Source organism: Rattus rattus, chromosome 2, assembly GCF_011064425.1.
Source record: "Rattus rattus isolate New Zealand chromosome 2, Rrattus_CSIRO_v1, whole genome shotgun sequence".
NCBI classification, from domain to species: domain Eukaryota; kingdom Metazoa; phylum Chordata; class Mammalia; order Rodentia; family Muridae; genus Rattus; species Rattus rattus.
Genome location: NC_046155.1, coordinates 166,489,991 through 166,513,168, shown reverse-complemented (window position 1 = coordinate 166,513,168; position 23,178 = coordinate 166,489,991). Strand labels below are relative to the sequence as shown.

At 51.3% G+C, this 23,178-nt stretch overlaps 1 protein-coding gene across 1 annotated transcript in view; it reads right to left on the bottom strand.

Moving 5' to 3' along the window:
- Positions 1-366: 366 nt before the first annotated feature.
- LOC116893376 overlaps positions 367-23,178 on the bottom strand; it is an 86,592-nt gene continuing 63,780 nt past the window's right edge. Inside the window, exon 3 of the mRNA XM_032895176.1 lies at positions 367-457. Within this exon, the coding sequence (XP_032751067.1) occupies positions 427-457 (31 nt within the window). The 3' untranslated portion in view covers positions 367-426. The remainder of the gene's footprint in view (positions 458-23,178) is intronic.

The window sequence follows — 23,178 nt, the reverse complement described above, 5'->3', positions numbered from 1 at the left end:
TACATAAAATTTAACTTGAATTAAGACAGTATAAAACCAAACACCCTGAGTGTGACTGCCCGTGAGCACGGCTCTCTGAGACACATTGTTGCCGAGGGTGCTCCAGAAGCATCTGTACAGCATGGGTCTGTTCTCAGACGACAGACTGGAATACAAAGTGTGCATATGTGTGAGTGGGAAACAGGGTAGCAGCACATGGTGCAGTGAATGACGGAACTTACCTCTGAGGGCGGGTGGGAGGCAGGGGCAGTGATGGAGACCGTTCTCTTCTCTGATGGTACTTTGTATGCACATTTGAAAATCACAGAGGCATGTGTGTTGTTTATAAAACTTAGACAAACAGCCACAGTACTTACCTTACTTAGCATGCCCTGGATGCTAGTGCACCTTAGAACGTCGTCGTCGAACGAGAGCCAAGGTCAAAGGTCAAAGGCCAGGGTCAAAGGTGATACTATTCCTATGAAAAGGGAAAAGAAAAGGTCATGCCTTTGGCCAAGTGGCACAGGGTCTTCCTGCTTTAACAGTCACCTGTCTCACTTGACCGACGCAGATCAAAGTCTGGCACTGAGAACACAGTAGAGCCAGGAGAGCCGCTCTCCTTGGGGAGTAGAAATTCTAGGGGAGTGGGGAAGCTGTGGCTGAACTAGCACACAAGACCAGGGCTGGCTGGTGTCTGATAGGAACTGAGATGAGAACACGGGGTGGGGGGAGCACGGCTGCCAACACTATGACTTCCCTGGAGAGAGCTTCCAGGCCACAGAGCAGCTGTGCAAAGGCCCTGAGGCAGGAGAGGCTCCGGGCAGGAGCGCATGGCCACCATGACAGTGAGGACAAAGGATAGATGCAGAAGTGTGGGACACACGGGAACACTGCTTTCAGAGAGCTATGTGCGGAGAAATGACAACCAGGGCTTTTCTGACACGAGTCTAGGCATGACATGACCTGAGTGTTTGTTTTGGCTGTATTTGTCCGAATGATAAGGTTTTGAAATTGTGAGTGTATAAAGTGTGTGTGAGAGCACACATGTATGTGTACGTGTGGAGATCAGAAGACAGCTTCTGGGAATCAGTTCCCGTCTTCTACCTTTATGTAGATTCTTGGGATGGAACTTGGGCTGTCAGGCTTGCTTGGCAAGTGCTTTACCCCCTTATCGACCTTGCCGGCAGCTGGTGGGGCACTGTAAGCATAAAGAGAGCCTGTTCATACATGTGCTAGCATGCATGGCCCTGAGTCAGGAGGAGATCTGGGGGGGCAACCCACAGATGTCCACAGGAAACGGGTACGAAAGGTTGCCAAGGCCCCAGTTCTATCTAGAGATGGAGATGTCCTAAAACAAACCAAATCCGTGCGTGCGTGTGTGAGTGCTTTTCTTTCATTTCTTGTGTGTGTGTGTGTGTGTGTGTGTGTGTGTGTGTGTGTGTGTGTGTGTGTGTGTGTGTGTGTGGGGGGGTAAGGTACGCTAGGCGTAGTGGCACAGTCAGGAGGCTTAGGGGCAGGGACAGACACAAGCTCGAGGACCTCTGCAGGGCAAGGCCCCACATAGACGGGCGCTCATTCCAGACCTGGCTTCATGCTGAAGTCACTGCACTGCTTTTCCTGTTCCTGGCCAGGACACCAGGTAAGCTGAGCGGTGACCAGCAGCCCCAGGACAGGGAGGAATGTGAGCAAAGGGGTGGCTCGCTGACTCTGGGGGATTGGTCCCTTACATCCCCTTACATCAAAACAACACAGAAGGGCTGGAGAGGTGGCTCAGTGGTTAAGAGCACTGACTGCTCTTCCAGAGGTCCTGGGTTCAATTCCCAGCAACCACATGGTGGCTCACGACCATCTAAAAATAAAGTAAATAAATTATTAAAAAAAAAAAAACAACAACAACACAGAAGACCAACTCGACCACCACTGACTCAAAGAGCCAAGAGCTAGCAACCTGGTCACTGCCGGGAGGCCCTGGATCCTGCAATTCCCGATGCCTTGTTAATGGATGCCTTGCTAATGGGCTCTCCCCAGCTGCATCTGGATAGTCCCTCTTTTACATAAGCAGGATGGCTTTCATCTGTGTTGGTTCTCAAGAAAAATAGCTCCCAACTAACACAGAAGGGCAGAGGCCGCTGCCGTTCTCATTGCTTCCCAGAGCTCACTACCAGGCCATTTAGGGAGGCATAGGATAAAATTAGCAACAGTCACTATTCACAGAGCCAGCAACTCCAGGAAAACACACACTTCACGAGAGCCCAGAAGCAGCCCCTTGGGTCCTTGCCTGCCCCTCAGCAGGCCAAGCAGCTTTGAGATGTTCCACAGGATGGGAGGGAAGCAGAAACACAACACTGAGGATGCCTCCTGTGTCCCGGTTGGACTTGCCATTAGCAAATTCCTCAGATGACCAGGAAGCCTCTGAATAAAGTGCTTGTAAAAATTTTACCAGGCCCTTTAAGGATGCAAGGGAAACGGCTTTTCTTATTTTTTTTTTTCCTTCCTCTTTAGTTATACACATTTTTGTTTCCTGAGACCAGGGTCTTACTATGCAGTCCTGGCTGTCTTGGAACTCCCTATACAGACCAGGCTAGCCTTGAACCCACAGAGCCTTCTGAACTCCGGGATTAAAGGTGCCCACCACCACAACATGCCCCAAGTCCCCTCCCCCACCCATCCAAAGACAGGCTACCCTGGACTCAAGCTTTTCCTGCCTCAGCTTGGCAGTCCAGAGGGCGAGAGCACCATGGAGCCCAGCTGCATCTGGCTCTCTTTCTTCGGGGGCTGCAAGAGACTGGAGGCCTATCTGCCTGGGGTCACCACACACCATGTGCAGAAGGAAGTAAAGAGCATCCCAGGGGACAGCAGTGAGAGCCAGTCCAGCCAGAGTTGGGACACCTGAGCCTTCTCAGAACCCCTGGGGAAGGAGGACGCCCAAGGCCGCAGCTCAGCAGACACAGGCACTGCAGTCACAGGCCGAGCTCCTCACTGTCCACAGGCTTATGCCAAGAACAGTCCTAGGGAAAGAAAGATGGCAGGGCCGGGTTTCAATAGGGACTCACAGGCTGGAATCTTCCTCCCCTTGGCCACAGGCATGGGCTTGGAGAGGCATGGCTGAAGCAGGCCGATCAGAGCTGGCCCTGGGAGTTCTGCTGCTGTAGAGAAAAGCTAGTAGTAGACAGGGACTGACCAGGGCTGACTTGACAAGCTGGCAAATTCTCCAGAGGAATACAGTAGGTAAATGGTGACCGGTCAGGCCAGATCTGGGATTCCCGCATTCCAAGCTATTAGGTCCCTTTTGAGATTTAAGACAGGGCAATTCTGTCCTAACAAAACAAACAAACAAACAAAACCAGAGTGGGAAGGGACTTGAGAGAACAGGAGTGCGTGGTCATCTGTGTTTAAGGGAACATGACCCTTTCAGGACACCCAGCTGCTTCTCTCCAAGGGAGCAGTCACACTGAGAGGCTGAGGAAAAGGGCACTGTCATCTTATCTGACCTGTCCACTTGATGGACAGGAAGACTGAGGTTCTGACTTATATGGGGACCAGGGTCAGCCTTGAGGACACTGAAGGGTCTACTCCAGCCCCAGAGGGAGCACAGTCTCCAGTGAGACTGCAGTGGAAAGACCATGACACAAGCGACCCCCCTCCCCCAGCCCTGGCTCACAGCCGTACTATTTGCTTCCTGTTTCACAAAATGGGCTTCCGAGGCAGTGTCTGACAGGAGTCCCACAACTCCTAATTGCTACTCCAAAAGCAATCTTTTGAGGGCTATTTGCAGGTGACGAACATGGATTTGACCCTCACTGAACCCTCCTGAAGCATGCATAATTATCATGGCCGGGTGTGCTCCTGGCAGCTCCAAACAAAAGGGCCAAGAAAGCCTGGGGGGAAGCTCTGGAGCTCTGAGCCACAGTAAACCTTCCCGCCTTTAAACCTACAGCCTCAGGTACTGTGTCACAGCAGTGCGAGCTCAGTCAAAATGACCCCCTTACACGCTTTCTCTTCTCTGTATGGACGCTGGGTCCCACTATAAAGCCCAAGCTACCCTCACATCTGAGAATCCCCCGCCTCGGTCTCCCGAGGGCTGGAATCACAGGCATGTTACCATCCCGGGCCTGGCCGGACACCCACTCTTAGCGTGTGTCCTGATGAGTAGCCACGCCTCTCTCCTCCACGCAGCCAGCTGTGTGAGTGGCTTCCTGGGCATTCCACGCTGAGCATACCCTGTGGCCTTCCACCATGAGCTACGTTCTCCTTTCCAGACTGTCTGAGATCGTCCTCTGGGGCATGAAAAACTCGGCAACTGACAAAAAGTTGCTCAATTTAGCCTCATTTAGGGGTGATTCCCCAAGTATATCCAGCCCCACCCCATCGTTGAAATATCAACTCAGGGAAAGATCTGCTCATTCCACTGCCTCCCTCACATTCCAACAAAGAAGAGCTGATACAGGAAGAAAGAATTCTGCCTTGGGAAAACCGAGGCCCTCGACAGCCGCTGAGCTCATGCTGCAATTAATCACGTTTTCTTTATGACCTACATTCTATTAATAACCCGCATGATGATTTAGCATGTGCCCTTGGTGACGGATGCCACCCTCAATGACTACGACTGGGTCACTGACTTGAAGGACCTTACCTCACTGCCCATGGCCCTGACTGACCTGCCTCTGAAGCTATGCTGGGGGCCCAGGGGAAAGGGCCACAGGAACACCACACGTACTGGGGGGGGAGGGGGTGCTTAAGGGGCTGGGGGAGGGCTGTTCTTCCAGCCTGCAGTCAGCCCAGGTAGGCTGCATGGCTCACAGGCAGACCTCCGCGATGAAGCTGCTTAGAGAAAACAACCCTGTGTGACCGTTTCACACGCAGCAGATTGGCCAAAATGTCAGAGTCTGATGCCACCAACTGTGCTAGTGCTGGAGCCAGGGGAACTCTCAGTCACTGTGGGTGGTGACAGAGCTGGAACAAACGCTTTCAAAAAGAAAGTTGGCAAATTTCTTTCTTTCTTTCCTTTTATTTTTTTCCCTTTTGGAACAGGGTCTCACTATGTGGCCCAAGTTAGCCTCCAACGATTTTCAGCCTCCGGAGTGCAAGGACTGCAGGCCACAGCTGCAGCCCTGCAACCTCTTGCAAAGGCAAAAGTTACTTCAGCGGCAGACATCTTCCTTCTCCCACTGACTTGTGTTCAGGGCCCCCTGCAAACTCCCACTGGAAGGACAAGCATAGGTTGTCTGCTTTGCTCTGCGTGTGTATAAGCCACTCTTTTCAACTCCTGACGACTGAACCACCAAACCCTTAGAGCGACCTGTTCCCCTAGCACCCACACTCCTGCCTGTCTACTGTGAAACTGGGTATCCCATAGCCCAAGATAGCCTTGGACTCAGTATGTAGCTGAGGATAACCTTGAACTCCTCATCCTCCTGCCTCTACTGCCTGACTGGCTGATTGACCGTAGGCATGTCAGTGACAGCACATACTGAAATCAGAGGACATGTGAGGGAACTGCTCTTTCCTTCTACCATGTGGGTCCCGGGGATCAAACTCAGGTCAGTAAGCTTGCAGCAGGCACCTTTACCGGTGAAATCTCTTGCCTGCCACCCTCTCAACAGATCCGATGTCCTGGTTAGTTGTTATGTCAGCCTGACACAGGCTAGGCTGGGAAGAGGGAACATCAATTGAGGGAACGCCTCCACTAGGCTGGCCTGTGAGCAAACTTATGGGGTATTTTCCTGATTAATGGTTGATTTGGGTGGGCCCATTCCACAGGGGGCAGTGTGCCATTCGGGGGTGGGTAGCCCTGGATGGCATAACAAATGGAGCCGAGCAAGCCTTAAGTAAACGGCACTGCTCCGTGGCCTCTGTGTGAGTTTCTGTCTCCAGGTTCCTGCCCTGCCTGAGTTTCTGATCTGACTTTCTTGGATGATGGACTACAAACTGTAAGACAAAGTTAACCCTTTCCTCCTCAAACTGCTTCTGGTTACAGCATTTTATCAGAGCAATAGGAACTCTAGCTAAGACACCGAGATAAACTTCATTCAAGATCTCATGGCAGAAAGGCGCTGAAACCAGGGGATTCAACTCCAAAGCCACCAACAAAGGCAGTGGTGGCGCACATCTCTATTCCCAGCACTTGCGAGAAGAAGCAGGTGGAGTTTGAGGCCAGCCTGGTCTACAGATGCAGGACAGCCAGGGACACATGGAGAAACCCTGTCTCATAAACAAAACCAAACCAACCCAGTCTGAGCTACATAGTGAGATTGTCTCAAACAAAACATGTCAATCAATCAATCAATCAATCAACCTCTCTCAACAAAACCACCACCAATACAACAGGGAGGAGAACAGGCCTGCTCTACACCCTACTGCCTATCCCTAAGAAGACATCAAAGGCTCAGAGATGCACAAGTGAACAGGAAAACAAACTCACTGAGTACGGAACAGCACAGGAGTACAGCTACCTCACCTGGGGCAGCCATGGCATCTTTGCTCCTTTGTTTAGCTTCAGTCTATTTGAGACAGGACCTCACACGAAGCCTAGGCTAGCCCGGAACTCACTATGTAGAGCCCGGGGTTATGATGCCTTATCCAAGGATGCTGGGAAACGTTTGCACCTCCGCCTTTCTCAGCTTGGAATGCTGATGTGACAGCTAGATTTGAGATGGTCCCCTTCTGTCCACAGAAGAGATGGGGGTTCCTCTGGGAACCCTGGCTTCTTGACAAATGTGGGTGCAGCAGCCATCTTGTGGGTATAGGTTGGTGATAGCATGAGCTATGCTGGAGTTGACCTGCCACCTTCTCTTTCCAATGTTGTTTTGTGGGTTGAAATGACAGCTCTGTGAATGGAGATGCTCACAGTCAAATGCACGAGACGCCTGGAAGCCATGCTCTAGCAGTTGTGGGCTGCTCCATCACATGGCTGGTGGTCAGACGCAGCCTGCAAAGTGTCTTAAAGAGACAGACTCGGTGGAAATCAAAGCTTTCTGCCCAGCAGGATTAGTCAAATGCACCTAGAAAGCAGGATGTGTGGGCTGAATCAATTCTCAGAGGACCTCAACCGAGTCTAGCTTTTTCTCTCAGCCTTCAAGAGCGTCGGTATAAAGGTCATGTTAAGGCTAAGTCCAGGCTGGGCCCAGCCTGCCCACACATCTGCACGTGCTCTGCTGGCTGGGAAACCCTGCAGAGCTCACAGATCCTTTCTCCTCCTGTCACCAGCCGGTTGCTAGATATGCCAAGAGTTAAGCCCCTTCCTGCACTGCACTGAAAACAGCCTGTCAGTGTGGCTTCCGCCCGCCCGGTGCATTTCCACAAAGCATTCCCCCAGCCTCAGCTAATCAGGTGAAAGTTAGGACAGTGGTCAAGCCACCAAAATAGGTCAAGCTTTGGTTTCTAATCCTCTTATTCACAACGCAGTAAAAGGGAAGAATTTATCAGTGAAAACTCCACAGTTCCTTAACCTTTGAGTTCCTTCGTTTTGGTAAGTAGGAATAATGAGGGCTCCTCTGGGAGGAATAAGTTTAAAAAATGATTCAGTGACAACTGTTTATAGCAGGATCTGTCCTCAGAAAGTGCTTAACAGATGTGATAATTTACTCATAATACTGGTGATACAGTGCAACTTCCACTTATCTTAAAGTTTTATCCCTTGATCAATTGGACGTGTGGAGAACTTTGCAGCCCCAATTCTGGCCCTTGTAGGGGGTTGTGGGGAGCAGTATGAGGGCATGGCTGACAGCACAAGAAGCTGCTGTGGCCCAGGCTCTGTGGAAAAGAAACAGACAACAGAGATGCTGCAGTAGCCAGCTGCCCACCTGGCAGCCATGCTTCCCTTCCTCCCAGGACTACACTTCCCAGCCTCTCTTGCAGCTAGCAGTGGCCGTAAATGAAGTGGGAAGCTGTTGTGAGGGTTTGAGGAAATTTCCTCCACAGACATGAAACTGGATGGCGATTTTGTGCCCACTCCCTCACTTCATGGCAGACTCTCTGGCCTGACTGCAAGCTATCAAAGGACGACTGACAGCTTTGATCCAGGGACAGTGAAGCAGAAGGATCCTTGACGAATGATCCTGCTTTTCTGGTGACCTCAGGCACCGCGCTATGGACATTTTACTCAGTGGGAAAATCACCCTGGTGGAGTTTCCAATGCCATCTTTCGAATCTCTGCTACTGACAGTCTTTTGCCCTCTTTTGCTTGAAATAGGTTCTCACTGGCTGGCCTGGAGTAGCCCAAGCTGACCTCAAACTTTTGGTGATCTTCCTACCTCTCTCTTCCAAGTGCTGGGATTATGGGTGTTCGCCCAAGCTCTGACAGCCATCTGGAATGCACCATTCAGGTGACACTGTGGTCTTCCACAGGAGAGGACTAGACACCAGAATTCAGTGGCTGAGCACCTGTTAACATTTAAAGCATTCTCGGGCTCCAGGACCTGCACACTGTCCGCATCGCCAAGGAGAAAGCCACAATGTAGCATTCCCCAGAACTCTGCTTGTACCGTGGTTACACTGCTTTACTTGAGGTGAGACCATAAACGAGCAACAGGGGATTCGCCGAGTCACCAGACAACTCTCGAGCATCGTTGTCCTACAGTGGATGTGTCAGGGAGAAGTGCCAGGCACTGTGAACTGGGGTACATGCAGACAGGGCCTCAAAGCTCATATCCCAGATAACGAGGAGAAACACACAGGCGCACACACGCCAACGGAAGTACGGGCGTCGGGAATTAGCATGTGGGAAGCCAGTATGAGTTTAAACCTAGAACTTAAAAAAAAAAAAAAAAGGAAGCTACGTGTAAAGGACATCCACCCTGGGAGCACTGGCTAAGCAAACGCCATACATACATCTATACCATGAATATTCAGTTATGGAAAGAAACAAAAACCTGACTTCACACACAATAGAGATGAGTCTTGAAGACGCTAAGTGAAAGAAGCCTAGCTGAGGTGATGAGGGAGGGGCCGCTGCGGGCTGAGAGGCCGTCGCAGCACCATCTCTTCTAGCCAGCACTGAGGGTAAGCTGGATGAGTGTGTCACGGAAGGCAGCACGGTGTCACCCAAAGGTCATCATTCTCACTCCACTGGCCAATGTGTGTCTTCTGAGGGCACGTGACTCTGGGAGCAGAGGACAGGACGTAAGGGGAGAGCATGCAGAGCTTCACTGGGCACTATAGCTGGAATGCTAAGGGTGTCCCAGGGTAGACCAAGGAGGCAGTCCTGTGGGAACATGGCCTCTCACAGCATATTAAGGACATGGTAGGAAGATAGGCATGATAGGGCATGCATTTAATCCTAGCACTCAGGAGGCAGAGGCAAGCAGATCTCTGTGAGTTCAATGCTAGATTGGTTTACATCATGAGTTCCAGATCAGGCAGGGGGACATACAAATACCCTGTCTCCAAAAAAAAAAAGAAAAGGCAGGGGCATTCACAATCCACGTACAGCTTTCTATCACCAACAGAGAGGCGCCCAGGTGAGCATCAAGGCCAGTGCCACCACTCCCACCTGTGCACTGCTCCCACCTGTGCACTGCTCCCACCTGTGCACTGCTTCCACCTGTGCACCGCTCCAACCTGTGCACTGCTCCCACCTGTGCACCGCTCCCATCTGTGCACTGCTCCTACCTGTGCACTGCTCCCACCTGTGCACCGCTCCAACCTGTGTACTGTTCCCACCTGTGCACCGCTCCCACCTGTGCATTGCTCCCACCTGTGCACCGCTCCCATCTGTGCACTGCTCCTACCTGTGCACTGCTCCCACCTGTGCACTGCTCCCACCTGTGCACTGCTCCCACCTGTGCACTGCTCCCACCTGTGCACTGCTCCCACCTGTGCACTGCTTCCATATATGGGTTCCTGACACTGCCCAGCAGGTAAGGCTGTCCTCTGGCACCTGAGGCCATTGCCAAGTCCCCTAGACAGGGTTGAGCAAAGCAGGCCGTGGGGCATGGAAGAAATGACTGGTCACATGTTACTTGTGCTTGCCCCTTCCCCAGCAGCCAGTAGTTTTGGTGTGCCCTTGTCTATACATCGCTCTTTGAGGAGCATCTGTTTTGACACTGTGACAACACTGCTCTAAGTGTCCCTTTGCACCAGGGCTATGTCTTTCTGTAGGGTGTTGCTTTAGGACGGGCAGTGCTAGGTCAATGAACTGATTTCCAAGTCAAGCTGAGTGCTTCTTCCATTTATTGAGAGGACAGCTGACACAGGGGTCCCCTGTGTGGGGTGTGGGGGCTCAGGGTGGCAGGGACTGGGTAAGGAGTCTCTCTGTTCACTCTACACCTCGCTGCTTTTTTCTGAATGTTTCCTCACATGCGCATTCTGCTCATTCAAACAAGTAAGAAGCCCTCCCCCTGCTGACTTCTGTAAAGGTCGCAGTGATTCACTTTCCCCAGCAGCTAGGAAGACTCACTCGGTTCATTCATGCCCTACATATTCCTCCCTCGAGGCTATGCACACACACATGTGCACACACATGTGCACACACATGACTCCCCCTTTCCTCTCTTCCTTTTGAACCTGGAATGGGCTGAGGCACATCACAGTCACCGTCTTTAGACTTGTGGTCCCTTCTGGTCTCCGGCCAGTAGGATGGCGTGCTGAATTCCCACAGATGCAGCTCTGACAAGACGCCTGGCCAGGGCTGGGCCCAGGTCTTCAGGGCCTGTGGGCCCTGATGGCGGAAGGAGACAAGGACACTCTCCACAGCCGGTTTCCAATTCACCCTAGCGGAGCTAACCTCAACAGCTGGGTGACACAGAGTTCCCTAGAAGCCTGAGGCCCTCCCGAAAGGGCGAGGGAGACCTGCAGCGGCGGCGGCAGCAGCCATCACCCTTGGGATCTGTACTCCCAGGAAGAAGGAAGAAGGCCCAGAGGGAAGGGACAATGCTTGAGGGAGAATCACCTCATACAAACAAGATGGCTTCTGATACATCTCCTCCAGCCCTGGCTTCCCTTGACCTGGAACCAAATCCTGCCCGGTTGGTACTGAGTCCCTGGGAAGGCAAAGCAATCTGCACTCTGCCATGGTGGGGAGAACTTCAAGGCATGGGGGAGCATGAGAGACTGTCCACAGGTTAGCACCCCTTGTGTCTCATGGCTTGGGTGGGCTGCTGACTCTAGAGGCGCTAAGCTGGGTTTGGGATGTGGTTCTGTGCAGCTTGGCTGTGAGGGGGCCTGGCCTTTGACTGGGGGTTGGGGGGGGGAGGCTCTCTCAGATGAAATTTCTTGCCCTCAACCCTTCTAGACTCATCGAAGCTCAGACTACAGCAGCCTGGGGTGGGGGCGGGGTACCCGACTGCCCATCAGCAGGGATCAGTTAACAAACCAATACGGGGGTGGGGGTGGGGGTGGGTGGGTGGAGTGGGGGTGAGGGAGGTGGGCGGGGGAGGGGACTTGTCTATCCAGCCTTCTGGGATTAGCAAGCTCTTTTATGCCACTAGCTTTAAAATATATCCAAATCCATTCCCTTGTCTCCTCCTTTTTCCACACCCAAGCAACCACCATTACTCACTTGAACACACTCATCAGAGCCTCTGCAGTCAAGCTCATTCCTGCCTTGCTGGATCCTCCTCTGTAACCAGCCAGATAGATCAGATCAGATAGGGGCCTCATAGATGCCAGTCAAGTGCACTATCATGCAGCCCCTCCCTGGGGAATTCTAGGCAGGGGTTCTACCACTGAGCCACACCCCCAGCCCCTCACTGGGGGATTCTAGGCAGGGGCTCTACCACTGAGCCACACCCCCAGCCCCTCACTGGGGGATTCTAGGCAGGGGCTCTACCACTGAGCCCCCAGCCCCTCACTGGAGGATTCTAGGCAGGGGCTCTACCACTGAGCCATGCCCCCAGCCCCTCACTGGGGGATTCTAGGCAGGGGCTCTACCACTGAGCCACACCCCCAGCCCCTCACTGGGGGATTCTAGGCAGGGGCTCTACCACTGAGCCATACCCCCAGCCCCTCACTGGGGGATTCTAGGCAAGTAGTCCACAACTGAACGACACTGCAGTCATCTATGCACTCACAGCATTCCAAGGTAAAATGGAACTAGAATCTTTACAAAACCTCAATGCTCCCTCCATTTTCTCCCCTTTTCTTGGGTAAAGGGGTACTAGATAATTATGACTGAGGAAACTGGAAGTGGTGGTGCATGCATGTAATCCCAGTACTTGTGAAGTAAAGGAATAAGGATCATATGGAGTTCGAGGCTAGCTGGAGTATACAGCAAGTTCTAGACGAGGGTTACATAGAGAGATCCTGTGTAAAACAACCACCCACCTACCACCCCTCCCCCCCAACCAATACAAAGCAAAGCAAAACCAAGCAAAGGAATCCACTTCTGTGACTGTGGCTTCACGAGGGCTGAGTTTTCAAGGGTTAATTCTGGGTAACCACACCCACTTATGAGTGTTCTGGTTAAAACCCGTCTTCTCTTTCCACCACACTGAAAACCCAGACTCTGTGGCTTCAGTCCCCACCTCTCTACTCCCAGCAATGTCAGCCAACAGTGTGGGAGGCCTTGTCAGGGGAGAAGACCATGCTGTCTTCCCAAACGACAACCCTCCACTTGCTCTCTGAGGCAGATAGCAGTCCCTAGCCACCGACAGGCTGGAGCTTGCGCAGGCCTCATTGTTCCACCCGCCCTTCCCAAAGGAGAAGTAAGGAAGCCATCTTCATTTCCATTTTTATACTTGGTGGCTTGCCACACCCACAGAAGGCCACCCAATCAGGCGTCCTCCCATCTTTATAGCTGCATAGTGTGCCATACACAGGCCTCCTAAGTCATTCATTCTGCTACTCCAGCCCACACAGTACTGCGGCGTGTAAGGGCATGCAAGGCATGCAAGGCATGCGTGTGCGTGTGTGTGTGTAGATCCCTGGAGTTGGAGTTACAGGTGTTATAAGTTGCCTGGCATGGGTGCTAGGGACTTAGTTCTGGTCCTCTCAAAGGGCGCAAATGTTCTTAACCGTGGGACTATCTATCTGACCCCGTTTCCCTTCTTGTAACAGGAGTGTTGTAAAATGAAAAAAAGAAACCAAACAAATTAACCTTGAGCCAGGTGTGGTGGCTCGCAGCTTTAATTTTAGCATGTGGAAGGCAGAGGCAGGCATCTCTGTGAGTTCAAGACCAGCCTCATCTACACAGAGACTTCCAGGTCACCCAGGGCCGCTCAGTAAGACCCTATCTCAAATGAGTAAATAAATAAATAACCTTGGACATAATCCCTTCCCACACTTGGGAACACCTATGTGTAGAAATCTCCAAGAGTAACGTTGCGGAGCCAAAAGAGATGACAGGCCATGCAGGCAGAGAGACAGCATCCGGTCCCCTCCCACCAGCAACAGACAAGGCCATGGTGGCTGCTCAGGCCTCTCCCTGGATGGTACATTCATTTAGTACTCAACGCCTCTCCCTCTCTCTCTCTCACCCTTCCCTCTCTTTTGCTATGTACCCTGGGAATTAAAGAGATAATAAAAGGCCTCAGGCTGGACTTCCTGCATGCCTCAACTTGGCGCCATCCAGGCCCTGCACTGACTGTTGTGCAAGCTCCACCCTTGCATGGCGGGTCTTCCAGCTCTTCCCCACCCCAGGGCCTTATTGTGCTGCCTTCTACCCTGAAGTTACCCTTGGTACCATCTGTCCCTTAGAGTGCACCTCAGGCTCGCTACAGCCTCCCTAACGACCTCATGTTTTCTTGGTACCCGACTGACTCTAGGACCACTATTTCCCTGAGACGTGAGTCCTCCACGATCAGGGCCTAGCCTGGCACAGCAATGGATGCCCAGGCAGTTTGCAGAGTGACCGAGACAAGCGCTAAGGAAGAGGCAGGTGGCTGGCCCTAAGGGTACAGCACAGATACCAGACTGCCCTCATTTAGCTGGGTCTGTTCTCTTCAGCCAGCATCTCCTCCTCCTGAGGCTAGCGGGAGAGGCTAGTGGGTGAGGCTAGCGGGAGAGGCTGCTGGGTATGTACTTCCTCTGGATGCCCACAGCACCTATGCTATGCACATGCCTCTCCTATCCCAGCCCCCAGCTTTCTGGCTTGCCACAGTCTAGGGACATGGGTCTTGTCCCTGTAGGTGGATGTCCAGTTCTGGGAGGACATGTTCTAGGGCTGCCTTGTCCCTAGAATAGCATAGCCTAGGCTAGACTCAGAACAGCATTCAGTAAGTTTTCAGAAATAAACAATGGCAACAAAGACTTTGTTGGTAGAGGAAACTGTAGTAAAACAGCACACGGACCCCTTAGCCATCCACACCCTCCATGCACACGGCACAAGGGACACTGAGACAGGTGAGTTTGGGGCTGGAGGGAGCCGAGCACTGCTGCTGGGAACAGGGAAGAGGAGGGTCCTTTAAGCAGAGGGGACAGAGTACCATCTTTGATGTTGGCATGTGTGCTCCTCCCCTGGCTGGGAAATGAAATGCGATCACATTCCCTCCAGTGTAACCTGTGTCCTCAGGCCCTCAGAATCTGGGCCACATCGATTATTTCTTACCCCATCTGTTCCTGGTTGTCAACTTGACTGCATCTGGAAAGAGCTAAAAACCCAGGGGGCTGGGCACATCTGTGAGGGAAAACCCACTTCTAATCCAGACCTTGGAGGTGAGAAGATCCACTTAATCTGGACCACATCTGGTGTCAGCCCGTTTAATGGTCACGGAAGAAGGAAGCCGGCTCTGTCACTGCCTGCTTGGCTGTTGCTCTCACGGGCAGGCCTACTCCTTCCCTGGCATCGCAGTCTACTTCTTTGGGGTTCCAGCATGCACCCTCAGTGAGCTGAGCAATTACTGGATTCTATGTTCATCCTATCAGTTCTGCTCCTCTAGAGAACACTGACTGACACACGCAAGAACTTGGCGATGATGCCCGTCACATCAGTGCACTGTGAGCAGCTAATGAGATGGGGAGGCAGGCTGGGGAGAGCTGAGGAGTGGGCTCAGCGTATCAGGAAGGGACAGCTTTGAGGACAGAGACTCAGGGCCTGGACTTGGGGTGGCAGAAATGCTAGACACAGAGCCACGGCTGATGGGGATGGTGGGAAGTAAAATGTGTCGTGGAGAGGAGAGAGAGCCAGAAAACACTGTTGGGTGGGCGGGTATCTGGAAGAACAACCCATGCACAAAACTGGTAGATGTGGAAGACGAGCTTGGGCAGCTGGCAGACAGGGTGGGAGGGTGACTCTCCGCTGTAGTCAGATGCTGCACTGATGTGGCAATGAAGACCCTTCCCCTAATAATGTCAGCATCTGATATTACGCCTGTGTTCACACAGTGACAAAACCGCCTAAGAATATTTCTCCGAGTTCTCTCCTGCATCGAGCATGAAGTCATATAAAACTGTGTTGGGCTGGGGGCCTGGCTAAGTGGTAGAGCCCCTACCTGGCATCCACCAACGAACGGTGTGCGGACCAGAGACAGCCGTGGTTACCGGTTTTGTGTGTGAAGAGTTGTTCTTCCAGATGACTCACCCACCCAAGGGTGTTTGCTGGCTCTCTCCCCTCTCACCATTCCCGTCAGCCATGGTTCAGTTTCCAGTGTCAGCCGCACAACACTTGCCTATATTCTACCATTGAGGGGCTGGGGAGATGCTTCACCTCAGTAGTGAAGCTCTTGCCAACCGTCACAAGGTTTGTTCCCCAGCACTGCAAAACTTACAAGGAGATATAAAAATTCCACAGATAGATTCTAATTATCAAACTTGAAAATATTAGCTACTCAATGAATGGTTGGAATCACAGCTCTGGTACATGTATCAATGCATACGTACACGGCAAGCTGGTACTGAACTTGGAGTCAACCCCAAACACATGATGGTTGGCGTGCTCGTGCGCGCTCTCGCTCTCTCTCTCTCTCTCTCTCTCTCTCTCTCTCTCTCTCTCTCTCTCTCTCAGATTTATATTATATAAATAAGACCTTGGGTCTTGATTGCGGAGGCTCTACTGGTGACTAGATGTGTGCCATGGCCAAATGACAGACACTATCTAAGGCTGTGTCACCACCACAGAAGGGAGAAAAGGCAGCAGTGAGATGGGGCTGGTGGGACACTGCTCTCCCCTTTCCTCAACTGTCAAGTGGGTTCAGAATCTATTGGTCTGCTACTGTGGTTGTTTCTGGGAAAGACACATCACCAGCGCATCCCATCGGAGAGGAGCTCCGACACTCTGCAACATGGCTGAGGGTTAACTAACCTCCCCGCTCTCTTGGGACAGGGGCAGGGTCGTACAACTCCAATTACACTGGCAGCTTGACCTCCAGCCTCTGGGGAGGCCTTGATGGAAGGTGATGCTGAAATCAATTGCCTCCTCTGAACCAATGGAGGCACAGAAACGAAGTAGGTCACTGGGCGCAGTCCCGCCCTCCTGACTAACCATCACAGACACTGACTCCGCCTCTGGGGTTTCTGGGAGGGTAAGCCCATCCCTACCCCCATCGATTTGTGTCAGGACCAGTTGCTACTTGTTATTTGCAACCAAGGAACTGCCTGGTCCGTAGACCTTTCCGAGGCCCAGCTCTGGTTCCCTGAGCCACATCAGCATCCTCTGGTTAAATCCCCTCCCTTTTGCCTAAATGGCTGCCTTGGAGAAATCTGGCCAATAACTTAAGCTTACCCCCCGCTGCAGCTTCCCCAGCTGTGAAATAGGGAAATTATAAACACTTGATCAAATTGTTAAAAGGATTAGAAATTATTTAAAGATGCCTGAGCACACTTGAGCTCAGTCATGTGTGCGCCACACGACGTTTTAGCCATGGTACTGCTTGAAGCCTCCTCAGCCATCTCGTGGAAGACGCTGGGTGATGCTGGATAGCAGATCGGAATTATTCTACAGCGCCGAGAGGGAGCTGGGCAGTGTCAGTCGGGGAGCAGGGAGCCATGGACCTCCCTCATCTGGGTGGCAGTTCCTTTGTTTAGGTCGGAGGTCCCTTTCTTCTCCGTGGCCAAGAACAGTGAGCCCAGTTTCCGCCAGAAGGGTGACAAATCAGCCTTGGTGGGGGGTCTGAATAAAAGGCTGGCTATTGGCTTCCCTAGGAGCCGGGTGGTAGAGGAAGCTCACATGAGCTCATGTCTCCACCAGACACAAGCGGGACTCTAGTGTTTCCAAGCACAGGCTGAGGCTTGCTGGCACCATCCTGAGAGGAGACAAAAGAGAGCATGCTGGGACGGGAGAGAGAAACTGTGACACGGCAGGTTCTACAACTGCCTCTGGCTGGAGGAGGCTCTCAGGCTGGATTCTAGCCACATCCGCCCGCCCTTCGAGCAGCTACAAGGCAGCAGGAAAGAGGGACCCCACCACGTCTGTATTTACAGCTGGGAACTGGCACCAGCATGGGAAACTCGCAAATAAGCTCAGTCAGGAAGGGAGAGGTGGAGGATGCTTCCATGGCAACGCCCATCTGGAGATCCCTGACCACAGCTGGAAGCGTTCAGGGGAGAGGCTGACTGAGAAATGGACGCACTGCAGCATTCCTTCCTCCTGCTTGCACCCGGACTTTGATACGTATGCTACACTTCCTTGGGCAGCCTCTGTGAGCCTCTTGTTCTGCAGCTCAAAAAGCCCACTCATTGTCTGAACGCTTACGCAGATGGCTGCAAGTTTCTGGTATTTTCCTCCAGACTGTCTGCCTGCCTTGCTCATCAGTCCTGGCCTGGAAGAAGTGTCCAGCTGAAAAGGAACTGCCTTGTTCTCCTATTCTGCTATTCATAGTCAACTTATTCTAAACCGAGAATGAGTGTGGCAGGGAACAGAGCCCTTGCTACAGTGGCGAAGGCCACAATCGTGTCGCTTTCAAAACGAGATTCTTATCAACAAGCGCCGTCTGCGAGAGATGGAAACCCGAACCCACGGGATGAGGCTGAACCCCTATCCTACACCAGGTGCAAAATCTAACTCAGAACACATCCGAGATCCCAATGTGAGAGCTGAACCCGCAGAAGCCTTAGAAGACGCAGAGAGAGGCTTCGAGGCTCTGAACCAGGCAGCAATTTCTAGTTACAACACCCAAAGCGTGGATGGCCACGACAACGGCAACGGCAGCAGCAGCAGTAACAAGAACAACAACAAAAGACTGAACATATTTGAGAGAAAAACTTTTGTGTATTAAAAGACACTGTTCAACAGGGTAGGAAAGCTGCCATGGATGGGAGAAAGTATTTGCAAACCACATCTGCTAAGAGGTTAGGGCCAGCAAGAGGGCTCAGTGGGGGATGGTTCTTTGCCATGTAAACCTGGCAGCCGCAGCCTGAGTTCGATCCCGGGAACTCACATTAAGGTGAAGGAAAGAACCAACTCTACAGAACTGTCCTCTGACCAAGACGGAATAACACTTTTTAAAAGGAGGTTAGTACTAAGAATACATAAAATACTTGTAAAACTCAGCAACCAAAATAAGCAACCCAATTAAAATGTGGACAAAGGTGTGAAAGTATCTTTTATCTGACATGTAACTGTCATCTCAGGCTTACTGCTGAACAAGCTCGCCCTTTCTAGTTCAGAACTCTGGTTCACTGGTTCGACTCAGCCGCTCTGGTTCAAACGTCTCTCAGGCTGACTGATTCAATCTGGCTTCTCTCAGCTTCTCACTTAATTGCTCTGCTTGGCCTCAAACTACCTCTGGCAATGTGTTCTAATCTTCTGGCTCCTTCCTACTCTCCGGCTTCAGCTGCTCCTGCTGACCTGCACTGAACTGCAGGAACTCACAAACTCAACTTCACTGCAATGCACTCACTGCACCGACTCCCAGCTGACCCACGAGCTGAACTCCACTCTCCCTGCGCTGGTGCTGAGGTAGCTTTTCTTTCCTGTGCTGTTCTCGTGAGAGTTAGGCGTATCCTATCTCTGACTCGTTCTGTCAAATCTTTCTCTGATTGGACATTTTGTCTGACCCCCAATTAGACGTCGTTTTCAAACATGGCTGCTTCCTTCTACAAACTAACCTTACCTAACCTTCACTGTTGGAGATCAGTGTGTACTAAGGGTGTGTCTGTATCCCAGCCACAGGGATTGAAGGTGCGTCTGTATTCCAGCCAGATCACACAGACCCACAAGGTCTCTGAATGTGATCCCTTGCCAGAGCAGCCATGTTGCTGGATCAAAATTCCTCTCTACAAAGGACTTGAATAGCCATTTCTCCAAAGAGGAAATACCAAGACCATGATTCTCACGATTCTCAATTTCTCACTTAGAAAATGCAAACCAAACGGGAAGTGCCCCCACAGTTTGTAAGATGGCTGTGATTGTAGGACACGGTGGTGCACATGGAGCTCTCAGGAGGAGCAGTCTCAGGAGGGGGCAGAACTTGGGTGAGTTCCGGGTCAGCCCTGTCTACGTAGCTAGACATCATCTCACCAAAGAACTGGAGAAGCTAACTCCCTGTGTCCCGCTGACATGAATGCCAACAGGGCAGCCACTGTGAGAATGGGACGGTAGTGCCCCACAAAATTAACTGGTGACCTAACTCAGTCCAGCAATCCCACTGCTGTGCGTATAACCCCAAAGAGATAAAAGTGGGGACCCGGATGTGGTGACACAGGAGGCAGGAGCATGGAGGGCATCTGTACTACACAGAGAATCTGGAGTCATCTCAGAAAAATCAAAGTGAAACGGAAAGAACTGGGGACTCAGCATACACCCATGCTGGCTATCACTATAGTCGAGCAGCAAGCGTCCATCAGCAGATTGGGAAGGAGGGAGACTGACATGCCACAGTAAACCTGACATCACTACATGAAGTGTGTGGTAGGCGGAGGGGCAAATGCCACAGCTCTGCACTCAGTGTGTGCATGCACAGTGCTCAGTTTCACACCGGCAAGGAAGGGACAGCAGTTGCCGGGAGCCTGAGGAACTACTGTTTATGGGGTACATGCCCAGCTCGGCAAGGTGGGAATTATTCTTTAGATGGATGTGACAGCGACTGTGTGACAATATGAATATAGTTACTGCAACTAAACAGCGTGGTTAAAATAGCTAAAACGGGCAGTTTGGAGGGATTACATTTATCAATCAAGTAAGACAATGGGATCTAATATCTGAAAACTAGATTCTTGAGCGCTAGGTTACTATACATTTTGTACATATTAAAGAGGAACAGTTTTGTATGAATAAATATGGGTGCATACAAATATGTACACACATGTCTATACACAAATTATATTGTAGAATAATCGTAATCAATCATAATCATACATCTAAAATGGCAAATTGACATTCTCTTATCACAATAAAAAACTGTTTACTAAATTATCAAATAGGCTACACTCACACACACAGACACACACACACAGACACACATAGACACACACACAGAGTCACACAAAGACACACATACAGACACACAGACACAGACAGACACACACACACAGACACACATAGACACACACAGAGTCACACAAAGACACACATACACATACACAGACACACACACAGACACACAGACATACACACACACACACACACACACACACACACACACACACACACACACACACACGATTCTAGAGCTCTGCCATGCCAAGAATGAGGATGTATGCCACAGGGTGATCTTTTATATAAGGAACTTCTGAGTGACAATTTTTCTATGCCTGGTGGGAGGCAGTGGAGCAGTGGACTCTGGAGGACACTGGACAGGACACTGGGTTATACTCGGTGAAACTGTCGCTAACTACCTCACGTGCCACAGCACGCCTGCTTTCCACCTTTGTGTACTAGTGCACGTGTGTGGATGTGCATGCAAGCGCAGACCATGTGACAACCTTGTCCTGTCATCCTCCATCACTGACCACCTGAATTTTCAGACAAGGTCTCTTGCTGAACCTGGAGCTAGCCAGTGACCCCCCCCCCCCAGCATGGGGCTCCAGACTGTCACTGAGCAATTTACATAGATGTTGAGAACCTGAGGTTAGATCCTCCCGTGTAACAAGGACTTCACCAACCTATTTCTTGTCTTTTCAAACAGGTTTCCTGCTGGGCACAGTGGTTCATGCCTCTAACCCAGCACTCACTCAGGAGGCTGAGGCACGAGGATCAAGCAGAGTTCAGGGCCAGCCTGGGCAACGGAGTGAGATCTCAAAACAAACACAAAGTTCCAGTGAGACGCACACCTGCGATCCCAGCACTTAGGAGGCGGAGGAAGGAAGAGCAGGGGCCCGAGGTCAGCCTGCGTAAGCTGCCTGCACAGCTGTGGGAATGTGCATCACCCTATATGCATCTCCGGAAGTCTGAGAAGAAAGAAACGCACTCCTAACTCCCACTGACGATCAGCACCGCGAAGAGGGAAGCTCACTGCCTTCCCGTCTTTCCCCTGAGGAAGCGGCAGACGGGCTCTCTTTTTCAGTCCTTCACCCAGGCTTTCCCACGAGACTTTAGATAAGTGAAAAATGGCATCTGAGTACACGATGAAAAATGTTAGGGAAAAAAGTCAAAGCTATGTGTTTATATCTTTAAATAGTGATAAACATTAAAGCTCTTTCTCCCAATGGGAGGGCTGGAGGAGGATGAGGCTTCTTTTCCTTGAGTTTCTGCATCCAATGGAGCCCTTAGTACAGGCGCACAACCAAGTCAGACACAGTACTGGGGACGGGGTTTGTTAACTGTGCAACTTCTGTTTTGGCTGCTTCTTTTCTTTATTTTGGGGATGGGGTTGAGGTACATGCTTGGTCTTAATCTGGAGCACAGGTCGTCTTAGAATGTCCTAGAGTAAATAGCTCAGGATGTCCTTGAACTTGAGACACTTCTCCTTCCTATCTCAGACTCCAGAATACTAGAACTTGTAAGCCAAGTTCTAGCTTAAAAGCCATGTCTGGCTTTAAAGAGGTGAAGCTTAAAACTTTACAGTGATTATTTTATTAACCCTTATTATCTCAGGGGATGAGCACGATTATCATTTTACAAAGATGTGAGGCACAGAGACCTAGTGACTTTCCTATTGTCACATGACAACTAAGAGGCAATGTAGGGACTTGAACCCAGGACACCTGGCCCCATGTCCTCGCTTTCCCCCGTTCTGCAGTTAGGACACCAATGACAAGCTTCGGGGCCAGGCTGCCAAGAGCTGCATCACCACTATTCATCCTTCTCTGCGACTCATTCTGTTTCCTGAAGGAAATGAGAGATTGCTGGAATTCAGCAAAAGTGAGACAACGGAAGCTGCAGCTGACCACAGGCCCACGTGGGTCTTCTGCAGGGCCTTTGGGGAAAATTCCTAAGCGATGACCTTACTGCACAGACCAAAGGCCAGATCCTGGGTGGGTCACCCTCTGCTGCCTGGGACACACCCAGTACCAGATGGGACTGGGCCTCATCTACCTTCCACAGCATGGAGGAGAAGAGAAGACAGAGGACGGGAGCTGGTGGCTCATAGCCACAAATCCTTGCCCAGGAGACCAAGGAGAGGCCGATGACCATGAGTGTACAGACGCTGAGGGCTGCCCATGTGTGTTCAGAGCGTGACGGGGGCAGGGGCCTGGTGAAGCCCCACGGAGCTCAGTCAGTCGTTACGCAGATCCTTGCGGGAAAGCAGACAGTGGCTTCCCCAGCTCACAGGGAAATCAGACCTACCAGTGAGAGGAATCCTGGAAATTAACCACTGGGGAGATCTGTCTCGCCTCCCAATCAGGAAGAGATGAGAAATCATGACTTTGGAAGGAAAACTAAGATCATACCAAAGGCCGAGCCAAAGAGTCCTAACCCAAGGGACCACGGTGTCACAGACAGGACAGTGCCCGACAATGACAGCCCAAACTACTTTAGTATAACTTCTCACAAACAAGCACTGTCATTCAGTCTCTTGTCCTCTTCTGTCTCTTTCTGCTTCTATGTCTGTCTGTCTGTCTGTCTCTATTTTGTTAACATTCCAAAGAATTAAGAAAAGGTGTAATAAACACCCATGTACTCAAACCCCAACTTAACAGCTGTCAAGACTGCAACATTTGCTTCAGCTTCTCCCATTTCTCCTCATACTGAAATATTATTTTTGAACAAGGTTCCTCTGTGTAGCTCTGGGTGTCCTGGAACTCCCGGTGTAGACCAGGATGGCCTCAAACCCCTGCCTCTGCCTTCCCAGTGCTGGGATTAAGGGAGTGCGCCACCATGACTGGCCTGAAGTGCTTGTTAAGACAAGTCCCAGACACCATGTTGCTCCAAATGATATACTCCAGTTTGCAGCTCTGAAGAATATGGGTGCTTTGAATTGTACCCAATGGTGGTATATGCCTGGAACC